We start from the raw sequence: 12,686 nt of genomic DNA, 5'->3' as shown, positions 1-12,686 counted from the left end.
CACTCACATACACAAAGCAAATACATACACAAAATGCACATAAAATAATAAATAAATAAATGCAATAAAATTGCAAATGCTGCAATGCGACTGTTTGGTGGCGGGCAGACAAAGGGGGCTAGGGAAGGGGAACTGGGTGGCTGGGGGTGACCGCCTGAGGTTGTGGTGGGCGAGCAGACCTATTCAGTTAAAATGCGAAATGAATAAATAATCAAACATTGCAAATCAACGACGAGGATGCCAACCGAGCATCATCGAGACAAATTAATTAAATTTAACCTAGTAAAGCGAGCAGTGCATATCAAACGCGAAATTTTGTTGGCGCCAAGCCAAACCAACCAACGAACAGACGGACGGACGGTCGGACGGACGGATGTACGGACAGACCTCCCGCCACTTAGCTGGTTGGCAGTGTGCGAGGAGGGTGGGACGTGGGGCTCACATTAATCGCATGACGTACGCAGATTTCCATACAGTCAGTCGACTCGCATCGGGGTAAGTGCGAAAAACCATTTAATATTTATGCCCATCTTTAAAGAGTTTCGGGCAAAAAGCGAATCCAAATTTAAACGAATTTAAATCGATCTATGTGTGGCCATTGCCAAAGTCTTTTTATTTCCCTTCTTTTTTCTCGCTTCATTCAATTGTGAATAAATAAAATATCATGCCAAAACGGAATGTGTATAACTGTTGAACTTGACTGCCAGATACTCTTTAGTTGACGGAAGTACAAGATTTATGTGTATATGAAATATATATATTTGTATATGATATTTAGGCTATATGAATATTAGGTAATACGAATGATGTGATATTAGCAGTTTAATCAAGAAGATTGAATGATAGGATGATGTGGTTGGTAGTACGAACACGTTAATGATCGAGTGATATTTTTTTTTTCGATTTTTCGATTTGCCTTAAATATAGTAGCATTTTAAGCTATAAATATTTAAATATTTATATAAATATTATATATTTTATTATATAATAAATATATATTTAAATATTTATATAAATATTATATATTATATTATATTATAAATATTTATATAATCATTTAAATAAAAACGTAAAATATTAAATTTTGTTTTTTATATATAATAATTTATCTATTTATCCAATATGCCCTAATATCAACTCAAATCTACAAAGCCCATCCTCAATCCAATCTATATTTTCAACGTATAGAGCATACACAAATCGGCGTACAAATATTTCTCATCCCAAGTAACATAAACATGTGTTTGCTATCTTTTATAGCCATGGAAATAGCGTAAACTATTTGCAACTGCCGATATGGGCGATCTGCAGATATAAAACCTATATATATAGATGAGTTCGACGGATTTGTGTTTACACAAATTCGAATGTGAATAAACAAAACCGTGCAAAGTATGCGCTATGTAAATATTAATTAATGGTTTGATTTTATACTTTGCGTACATTTTACAGCAATAATTTGCACTTAATCAAAATTATTTTTAATTAATTGGCTTGCTCTCTCTCGGGCTATTATTTCCCCCACCAATTGCATTTATTTTTAACTATGCTGAAAATTTAATTATGACAATGACAACAATGACCCGCGGTGTTTGGTGGCGTTTAAAAATTGTTGGCCGCTCGCCAATGAGGCGATGCAAAAAAGCAGATGAAACTGGTTAAAGAAATGATACAGAGAACAGAGCAGAGGAATGCGAAATGTTTCGCTTGAATAGGGGAATACCCTGTACGAGAGACAATATAGATATACATTCAATGTTTATATTTTATAGAAATATGTTGGAGGAATTTTAAAATTTTGTTTTCAAAAGAAATACAAAAGATAAATATTTAAAAAACAAATGAAATTGAGTAAGAACGTTTAAGTCGAACAAAATCGACTGAGTATTCTTTAAAAAAAATACTTAAAACTTAATGGCTTGAGTGCTCAATGTTATGCCACGCCTCAATGGATTGACTATATAATTAAAATATTATTGAGCAAAAACAAAAGCTATCCTAGTGGTAAAACATCTAACATATTTACTAACTTGTGTGTTTTCATAAAGTTAAACATGTTTATCCTAGTGGTAAAACGTCTAAAATATTTAATAACTTGGGTATTTACATATAGACCTTGATCTTAGACAATATGAGATGTTGAGGATTATCAATTTAATATTATTTTTCATATTTTCAAAGTTACTGTCAGATCTGTATATTGAATATCTAATATCAAATATTTAAGAATTGTTAGTTCCATTGCTTTCATTTCCAAAAAAAGAAGAAAATTGTAAATATTTTTGTACATTTATTTAATATATAAATTTGGTTATTCGTAAAGTTTTTAACAATCGTTGGTAGCAAAGCTAGAAGCACTGAGTACATTTTAATCGGCCGGAAATCATATGGTTAATCGTTAATGACTAAGACTAAAAAATTAATGAAATTTTGCTGGGATGGAGATAGAAAATACAATTTGGATATATTATAGTTATAGACGAATAATACTTATAGAGATAATTTAGCGGTTTTTGAAACACGACAGCTTTATACAACGACATAAAGCTTAAAGTGAACCGATGGGCGGAACTGGTTCATTAAATGCAAATCGGGCAGCTTAGAGAGAGAAAGAGACAGAGAGAGCAGCGCTAGTACAAAGTCTCCCTTGTATAGAAGCTATCCCACACCACAAACTCTTTGCTCTCCGGCAATGGCTTGAACTCCAGCTCCTCAGAGATATTCAGGCAGAGCTCCGGGCCGCCCGGTCGCACTGGCTCCCATTGGATGGGCTCGATCAGCGAGCAGTTCGGATTGCCCGTCGCGGCGAACGATGTCCACATGCCGACGAGGCGCTCAATGGTGCGATACTCAGCCGAGGCCTTGTCCAGTTTGTTGGAGAGGAGCGTGTAGAACATATAGGATATATCATCGCCATGGCACACTCCACGCACATGCCGCCCGCATTTCAGATTGCGATAGTGATTGTAGTGCGGCGAGTCCATGTCAAAGCGATACAAGTAGGTGGGCGTGGCTGGGGCATAGGCGCCACGCGCGAGCAGCGTGCGATGAATGCCATGCCAGAAGTTCTTGATGCTCAGTATGCGCAGACACTCGAACAGCTCCATGCTGGCCCGATCAGCATCGTCGAAATAGGCCAGCTTGAGGCGGCGCAGCTGCTCGGCCAGCTCGTTGGCATCGATGGCATCACGGACAGGTCGTGGAATGATGGCCTCAAAGGCCTTTAGCATATGTTCCTTGTCCTCCAACGTGGACTGGTAGCTGAAGAGTCCCTCGAAAGAGGTGCCTCCAATGATGAGCGGTATCTCATTGCCCCAGGCGCTGGCCAATAGCTCGATATACGGCCGGGGCACGACGCAATCGTCGCTCACATACGGCTCGACGACGGGCCCGAAGGCAATTATCTCATACTGACGATGCTCCTCCTGGGACACAATCGCATTGCAGTACTGCGCCAGCTGGTGCCCAGATGCACCTCTCAAGAACTGCAGCAACTGCTGCTCATTGCCGTCCTCGCCTTTATAGCCCAGGCGTTTGGCCAGTCGCTGGACGGCCCCTCTATCCGGCTGGGTGGACCATTCGCAGAGCGCCGAGCCGGACTGCACGATGGCGCGATGGAACAGGCCGCGCGCCTGTTCCGTATGCATCAGCATGTGAGCGGAGGCACCGCCCGCGCTCTCGCCCATCAGCGTAATGTTGTTCGCGTCGCCATTGAAGCTAGCTATGTGATCACGCACCCAGCGCAATGCTAGCACCTGATCCTTGAGACCCGCATTGCCGGGCACCTGCAGTTCGGGATCCTTAAGGCTGAGGAAGCCCAAGGCGCCCACGCGATAATTAAAGGTGACCAATACCACATCGTGCTTCATAAAGTAGTCCGGCCCGTAGATGTCTCGCGTGGCACCACCGATCTGAAAGCCACCGCCATAGATCCACACCATGACCGGCAAGGGGCTGGATGATTCCAGGCGCTTGGCATACACATTGATGTACAGGCAATCCTCCGATCCCTCCACCACACTCGATATGGCGTTCTTCTGCAGCGGCTGCGCTCGCGTGTGGGTGCAGTCCTTAACCCCGTCCCAGGGTTGGGCTGGCTGGGGCGCACGAAAGCGCAGCTCGCCCACCGGCGGCTGGCCATAGGGTATGCCCTCAAACGAAAAGTAATGCTCGCCATCGTAGACGGTCTTGCGCTCCATGCCCTTCACCTTGCCGCATTTGGTCTCCAGCACTTTGGTATGTCCGGTGCTCAGGCGGTACTGCACGACCTTGTGGCCCACCGCCCTAAATGAATGGAATAAAATTTATGAAATTTATGAAATTTATGAAATAATTGCTGAATTGAATTTGCTTAGCAGCGACAAGAATGTTAGGGCTGGAAGTACTCGACTAGGAGATACCCTGTAAATCAAAAATTGATTTAGTACTGCACTAAGAGATACTGCTATTTAAGCAGTAGGGGAATACTCGACTCGAAGATAGCCGTAAGAAAATATTGTTTGCTCTATATATGTATACGTAGTTATATTGTTAATAATATAAAGAACATAGTTATATTATTAATAATATTATTAATAATAATATTAACCTTAATATTGTTAGAGTTGGAAATACCCGACTCGTTGGAATACCCTAGCACCCCTAATGAGCTACCATTTGCTGTATATACTTATACATGTCAACACATACATATACACGCACACAAAAGCTTTCACGCTGTTTGCCTTGCAATTTGCGCTGTAGCTGAAGTGTTCAACAAGTGGGTAACTCAGATAATGGGGGATATTTCCCTTGGAAAAATATGGAATGGTGAGAGATATGCAAAAATAGCTCAGACTTGTTATTGATTTCAATCGATTTCTGGGTAATATATTAATTGCTATGGAATTATTTATATATGTATATGAAATACCATCATATTTTAGAAATTTCTTCTATACCACGTGGCGTCACTTCTCCTTTGACCTGTTGCATACAGTTTAAAAAAACGCATATACCCCAAATTTCAATTTATTGTGATTACCAACACATTGAATGTCGCGCTTTACGCACTCGATTTCTTTATTTATTTGATTTTCCAATTATAAACTTTGAATTATTCATGCCGCATGCCGAAAAATAACTCAAATTGAATGATGAGCAATGCGTAAGCGATATTTGACTTGACTCGCACTTTTATTTCCCGAATGGGAAACAAAGCGAAGTGAAAGTGCAAAGCTAATAAAAGATCTCTGAATTTTGATATTAAAATCGTCAAATATTTCGTAAATTTAAATAATTGAATAACATATTTAGACCTTTGGACCGGCTATATCTTGAAATATATAATCATATATAAACAGACAGGCGGACAAACAGATATCTTCGTCAAGAGTCTAGTCTCTATGCTGATTAGAAAGTTTATAGAAAGCCATGTGAGCTTAGTATTAATAATTTGTATCTCATATAATCTTTAAGTGTTTATATATGAGATACTGAAATATATATAAAGAATATATATAAAACAGAGATTATTCTATATACATTGTCTTGAATTGGAATAGTTCTATATTATTCATTTTCTAGGCTCATCAAATGTATTTGCTTAGCCATATTTATTTAGGCCATTACAATGGGATTACCAAGAGATAACTTATCTATGATGGAACAACAACATTAATAATTTAATAATAATATTATTATGTTAGCCTATCAAATGCTACGACTAGGAAATGCCCATCCATAGCCAGATGAAGAAGTAACTTTGGGCGAGCTGGATTTCCCACTTACTTTGCGGCTATCTTTACTTTCTCGGTCACACCCAGGCGCAAATCCATTTCTACAGTATGTGAATATATATAAATATATATATATACTTGTTTATATATATATGTGCATATATATATGATATATATATATATATATGTATATATATATATCTTGAATCCGAACAGAACTGTTCCGCGGCACTTCCTACGCGCTTGAACGCCAAACAGACACTAAACTGTTCGCACAGTTTTGAATGCCCTGTTCCTCTGGCTAACTGATTAGATAAATTCGCGCCTAACAGCTGGCTACATAATATGTGTGTGTATATATGTAAAAATGTATATAGCATAATATTAAAGCTGATTTTGAAGTGATGAAACTGTTTACAAACAGAAGTCAAATGGTTAAAGGTCAAATTGAAATGAAAAGAATGAACCAAACTTCCTTTTGCAAACAAATATATACATACATACCTAACTATAAATAAAACTCAACATATACAAATGTAACCAAGTGCGGCGCTGTGTATGTGAATGTGTGTGTGTGTGTGTGTGTGTGTGTGCGTATTTGAGCAACAGGGTGGTTTCACAGACACAATTAGGTCATCAGAATAGTTGAGACTCGAGGCGCCATTGCCCATCAACAGGCAGCGTCATCAGAATGGTCTGTAAAGGCCGCTGTGACAGCAAACTTGACTAAGCCTCGCAAATATATACACACATGCACACAAGCATAAATATATATATGTATATACAAAGACACACACACATTTATTTATATATCCAGATGTAGCTGATGAGTCATGAGCTCATTGACTCTGCTTTTCGCAGCTCCCTATTTAGAAATGTTTGACATTAAGGTTCAACTTTTCGCTTAAAGTGTGAAATAAATTAAAAAAGAGAAGAAAAACGCACACATACACTCACGCAAATAAGAATCCAATTAGATGCTTTGCAAAATTGAGGCGTACAGACAACGCCGCGGCATAAACAAGGCATACATTTAGCGAAAATTCTGAGCATAATAAAATGATAATTAAAACATTTCTGTAAGAGCTGAGCATGATTTGTACACCCAGGGAAAATAGAAATCGTGGGTATGTTGGTTTTGTTGAACTGTTTGCAACTGTTAGCAGGAAGTAAGAATGACATTAGCTCTATGTTCTTTGATTATTATCCGTAGCTGAAGTGAATTAGCATCGTCTCGACTAGCTGAAATCGGTAGCTATATGTATTGGGATTTTGCAATAATTTATAATAACTAAAGTAGCGCTAAGTAAGTCTTATTTCTCTAATGATTACTAATCCTATTATATAATTTTATTTTTTTTTTTTTTTTTTTTTTTTTTGCATAAACAAGAGTAGAGAATTTTATGTTGTTGATTTCTTATTCATTATACTCAGCTTAATCAATATTTAATGTAAACATGAACCCAGTTTATGTTTTCGCTACGAACAAGTATTACGCAGTCAGCCGTATCCCATCATATTTCTTCATTGTTTTGGGAAACTCGTCTAACTTGAAAGCTAATTTTTAAGTGCTCTATTAGAAGAGCTATTGAATTAACTGTGAGGAAGTTCAGCAGCTTGTGAGCGATAAGCAAAGTAAATTGTTTATTATAGTTTCAAATTATTGATCAAATGGCAAGCTATAAAACTTAATGGAACAGAATATATCATTTTTGAACAACTAAGTAATTCAAAAGATCGAAGCATTCATAGGCTATTGAGCAAAAGCAATTATTCTGCATCGTTAAGTTTCAAGAAGTGTATTCTTTTCTGTTAAATTCCAATTTTACTAGTTTATTTTAAAGTTTTTTTATACCCTGAACCCATTGAAAATGGGAAATCAGGGTATAATGGTTTTGTGAAAAAGTATGTAACGGGCAGAAGGAGGCGTGGCAGACCCCACAAAGTATATATATTCTTGATCAGCGTGACGAGCTGAGTCGATATAGCCCTGTCCGTCTGTCCGTCCGTCCGTCCGTCCGTCCGTCCGTCCGTCCGTCCGTCCGTCCGTCCGTCCGTCCGTCCGTCCGTCCGTCCGTCCGTCCGTATGAGTGCGTCGATCTCAGAAGTTACAAGAGCTAGAGAGCTGAAATTTGGCATGCATACTCGTGAGTACCATACGCAGTACGAGTTTGCTTTATTTTTTCGATAAATCGTGCGATAACTTTTTTATCGAGAATAATCGAAAAATTGATTTTGTTTTTTTGGCCTAATTTGAACATTTTTAGACCTGGAGTCTTCAAATTTGCGTTGTATATAAAGTTAATCGGTACAAAGATTTTGTAATTTACAGATTTTGGATACCACGCCCCCTTCACCACCAATTTGTAAAAGACGCATTTCAAGTACTAGAGACTTGGGCTTTGGAATGTACACACATATTTACCATATGATTACACTCTGAAAGTTTCATTAAGATCATATGTTTACAAAAGAAATTATTCGACAAATAAATTCTCATAATATTGCCCACATTGCAACGCAGCCCAAGCGCAGTCGCTGCTTACTGCGCAGTTAGCAGAGCGCAGGCTTATGCGTGCGTGTGGAAGCATGTGTATGTATGTGTGCATAAAAGAAATGCAGAATGATTAGAATATCAGCTTGGAGGGTTCAGGGTATCTCCTAGTCGAGCAGTCTCGACTGGAGCTTTCTTACTTGTTTCTTATTTAAATTGAGGCAGATGCTATTGCATCTTTTATCCCGTTTCTCATCTGCTGCTCTTGAAAACTTGGAGTTGTCTCACTAGACTCTGCTTTGTTGAAATTGCCTTTAGAGTGTGATTCCCTGTGGGTTGCCCCGGCAATGACTCTTAACTCCGTGGCCCTTGTCTCCCGCAACCTGGCAACCTACTTGGGCAACAACCAGAGAGAGAGAGAGAGAGAGAGAGACAGAGAATCTTGGCTGGCTTGTTTGTTTGTTGTCAGCCGAGCAAGTGTTGACTGTCTGCCAAGTGTCGTCTTCTGCTTGTGTTTGTTGCTTAATGTGATTATTTCACACTTGGTCTGGCTTTGAACTAACATTTCATTGGGCTCCATACAGTGTCCCACGCGGGAGTCGGATTCCGTGTCGGATTTGTTGTCGTTGTTGTTGATTTTCTTGTTGGTCTTTGAGTAGTTTACACTTGAAAATATTTTAGGGCTAACTCGATCTATGTGTGTATGTATACTATAATTACACTACAATTTCTATTGAAAGCTAGAACAAGGCTGCAATACTATCATAATACTATCATCTCATAGGGTCTTAAGGTATTCCAAAAGTTAAACGATAGCAATGTCTATTGAAAACTGAAAAAACTTGTATTTAATGTTAAGGCTTTAAGATATTCTTAATACTAAACAGCAATTTCTGTTTTGGTTAAAGTTGTTTAATGAAAATATACCTATTATTTATGTAAAGATTTTAATAATATTTGTATTTAAATTTTATTTTTTTCATATTTACTCCTCTTCTAGACTTCCTCTCTATAAGGAAACTTTACGTAAGAGAGTAAAGGGCGGCTGGGGCTGTAAAGCAATGCTACAAATAAAAACTTATAAAAAGCTTAGAAAAGGTTCAAAATTAAATAAACCTCGCGTTTAATTAAATTTCCATCATCTACACCCTGCGTCTGTCCAGGTGTCGCATGGCATGGCACTGTCTCTTGTCTGTTGTCTGTTGACTGCCGTGTCGAACTCTTTTATTTCAAATGCTCGGCGTGAGTGCGTCTGAGTGCTGCATACCCTGCATACCTTGACTGAAAAGGTGGCGAAGGTGAGCCGGGGGGCACTGTTGCCATGGCACATTGTGCAGATTGCGTTTGCAGCATTCGTTGTCGGTGTTGCCATCGACTAAATAAATAAATAAATACACAATGCAATTTAGGTATGCATGCTTGTTCGTTTGTTTGTTTGTTTGTTCGCTTCATTCTATGTGTGTGTGTGTGTGTGTGTGCAATTGTTGTTGCTTTGCCCCGTTTATACGGCATTCGGTTGTTGTTGCCGGCGCCAATGCAACTGCACACTGACTACGCATCAACAAACAACGCACACACACATACCTAGTCATACTTAAGCACACACATACATACATGTATCCTGCCTCGACCTCCAAGTACCAATGCTTAACATTTGTCTCTCTCTCTCTCTCTCTCTCTCTGTCTCTCTCTGTCCCACTCTCTCTCTCTTTCACTCGCTCGCTCGTTACGTTGTCGTCATTGACTCCCATCTTCATCGTCGTCGTCGTCGTCGTGGTCGTTGTCGTCGTCTTCTTCTGCTTCTTCTTTGCCTTCTTCGTGTTTACATGGCTGCCGCCCACTGTTAAAGGTGACGACCCCTTCTTGCCTTCTCCGCATCTCTCCCTCTCTCTACGTCTCGGTCGCTTCTGCTTGTCTGCTGTTTGTTTTTGCCTTTCTTCTTCTGTTTGTTTGTTTTTGCTTGCCTGCCCTTTTGTTTTGCTGTTGTTAACTGGCAGCGCGTGTACAAATTGTTATTCGAAATTTCCAGGGCTGGGCACATGGCGAAAATTTGGTTCCGCCATCCTGCATCCTTTGGCAGTCTAATAAGAAAATGGTTTGGAATTTTTGTTTTACTTTTCTCTACATTTTTCTTCATTGTTTAGCAGCTTTTTAGTTTAATCTTGAACGTCGTTTTGGTTTTTATTGTTCATTGTAACAGCTAGAAAAGAACTAGTTCATCGGCGTTCACTAGCTGGCGCACGCACTGGCTCATTTGATGGCTCTTTGCTTGTGTGCTCTTTCGCTTTGGTGTTTTTGTTTTAGCATTCGCCGCTTCAATTTGGCTCGTTTAGCTTCGGTTTCATAGCTGTTGACGCCTCGTGCCGCGTTCTCTGCTGCCCACGACGCGTCGACGGCTGCGACTGCGTTGTTTGTTTGCATTTGTGTTTTAGCTGCGTTCCGCTTTGTTTTCCTTGCGCCCGCAGCACATAAAAACAACAAATAGTACGTACATAAGCAGCAGCAGCAACAGCAATGACTACAACAACAGCAACTGCTACAGCAGCAGCAGCAGCAGCAGCAGCAGCAACAACAATAATAACAATAACAGGGCTCCGGCTCTATCAGCTTTTTAGCGCGACGTCGCAGTCAGTCAGTCGTCGTCGGTTGTCGGACGCAGGCGTAGGCATTCCAATTGGGACGCACGTTTCGAACTCGAATTCCTGTTCAATTTGTTTATTGGTTCGGTTCACTACGTCGTTTTATTATCTGTGCGTGTTTGCCTGTGTGTGTGTGGGGATGTGTGTGTGACGTTATCACGCACCAATTGCGGCAATCGCTTAATGAGCACTCACACTTTCAGCGGTGTCTGTGTGTGCGTGTTTGTATAAAACAAAATTGATAAATGCACAGCGTCAATAAAAAATAATAAAATAAAATAAAAGCTGTATGTACATACATATCTGACATACAAAAGTATTCATATGTATGTATTCATGTTTAAACAATATTGAAGCGAAGTGTGTTAATATATTTTAAAGCAAACAAAAGTCACGGTTGCCAATGCGGTTCAATGTCTTCTGCCTGCTCTAGAGCTAGCAGAGCAGAAGGAACCGACTGAGATGACATCGACAACAGCAGCAGCCACAGCAACAGCAACAGCAACAACGACAACAGCAGCAACAGCAACAGTGAGCGCAGCAATAATCGCAACGGTAGCCGGTAACGGTGGCATTGCCGCAAACTGGTTTAAGCCAAAAAGAAAACAACACCGATATATCAATGGCAGCGGCAAAAGACGCCGGGTCTGTTTAAGCCATTGCCTGGCTTTGCACTAGTGATTCAGAATTCAAAGATCACAGCGTGATCAAACGTGTGCACGTGTAAATATTGTGACCGTGATATATAAATTAAAAAAATAATAATAATAATTACAAATAAATAAATAAAAATATAAATTAAATTAATTTTAAAGCTAAATTTAAAGTAACCAAAAAATGCTAAATAATTTAATGTGCTGCAATCAACAGCAATTACAACAGAGACAATTTCATTGTCACGCTGCCATCTCTAATAGCGCCCAGCGATTGTTACTCTTATTAGAGTTTGCCCGGCCATTTTGCAGAGTGGAATTGCTTTAACCTCTCTGCGCGTTGGCCTTAGCGTGCGTGTGTGTGTGAGTGAGTGTGCGCATTCGTCTATGTGTGTGTGAACTACATGAATGTCGTGTACGAAAGGCGCTTGAACAAGTGCGCGCAAGCCAAGTTATAATAACAATAACAACAGCAACAACAACAACAACAGCAACTACCGTTTTGCGCGTTTAAAACACGCGGAGTCGACGCCTCGCTTACTTGGTTATTTCTGTATGTGTGTGTGTGTGTGCGTGACACGTTCGTGTTTGTGAACCGTTCTAAAAATAACCGTTTCATGTGCAGTCGCTGCTGCTTTCGCTGCTGCCTCTGCCTCTGCCTCTGCTCAGTCAACGACTACAACGTCGCGTCGTCTTTTGTATTTGTATTTGTTATCGGTTATTTAACTTGATTTATTTGCGTGCGACTGTTGATTTATGTCGCCTGAATGGGCTCACAGCAGTAACAATAACAATAACGGTTACAATAGTAACAGCAATAATAATAATATTACTAGTAGCAGGAATAATAATAGCAACAGCAGAGTGCGAGCAACAATAGCGGCAAGCAATAACAACTGCAACAACTTTAGACCAAGTCGCACGCACATTGTCATTTAAGTGGGTCAGACCTTAATTGGCGCACCCTGCCACCGCTCGTGCTGTCTCGCTCACTCGCTCACCCAAGCGACAGCGAACAGCAGTTGTTGTTGTTCCTGTGCGAGTCTATTCAAGGCCACGCGCCTGCGATTCGTGCTTGATTTATCCTTGCATACTTAAAGGATGATTTGGTTTTTATAGGCAGAGCAAATGCTGTAATTAATTGATATTAGTTATATTTTATGGTGAATTCGAGTTGCTATTG

General features: G+C 39.8%; 2 protein-coding genes across 9 annotated transcripts in view; one reads left to right on the top strand and one right to left on the bottom strand.

Moving 5' to 3' along the window:
• The window catches only part of px (MAP7 domain-containing protein plexus), a 100,124-nt gene that overhangs the window by 18,465 nt on the left and 68,973 nt on the right, over window positions 1–12,686 (top strand). The window contains exon 1 of one of the 7 annotated variants that reach the window (XM_089469502.1): window positions 10,839–10,932. The exons of 2 other annotated variants lie outside the window; for them this stretch is intronic. The gene's annotated coding sequence lies outside the window, so the exon portion shown is untranslated. Of the gene's footprint in view, window positions 1–10,838; window positions 11,066–11,105; window positions 11,413–12,686 lie in introns of those variants that run through there. 4 more of the 7 variants (XM_089469503.1, XM_089469501.1, XM_089469500.1 and 1 more) reach the window with 4 other exon arrangements.
• Window positions 2,271–9,007, bottom strand: gas (gasoline). Of its 2 annotated transcripts, none has more exons than XM_089469513.1 (2): window positions 8,412–9,007; window positions 2,271–4,284 (listed from the first exon to the last, which is right to left on the bottom strand). In XM_089469513.1, exon 2 carries the CDS (start codon window positions 4,197–4,199, stop codon window positions 2,631–2,633), a length of 1,569 nt encoding a protein of 522 aa, XP_089325639.1. In that variant the 5' UTR covers window positions 4,200–4,284; window positions 8,412–9,007; the 3' UTR covers window positions 2,271–2,630. The 2 variants fall into 2 exon arrangements, with proteins under 2 accessions (XP_089325639.1, XP_089325638.1); XM_089469512.1 differs by lacking the exon at window positions 8,412–9,007 and adding an exon at window positions 5,770–5,992.

Source organism: Drosophila arizonae, chromosome 5 (assembly GCF_054131065.1).
Source record: "Drosophila arizonae isolate 15081-1271.41 chromosome 5, UAZ_ARI_1.0, whole genome shotgun sequence".
Classification (NCBI taxonomy): domain Eukaryota; kingdom Metazoa; phylum Arthropoda; class Insecta; order Diptera; family Drosophilidae; genus Drosophila; species Drosophila arizonae.
This window is presented reverse-complemented; position numbering and strand designations above follow the sequence as displayed.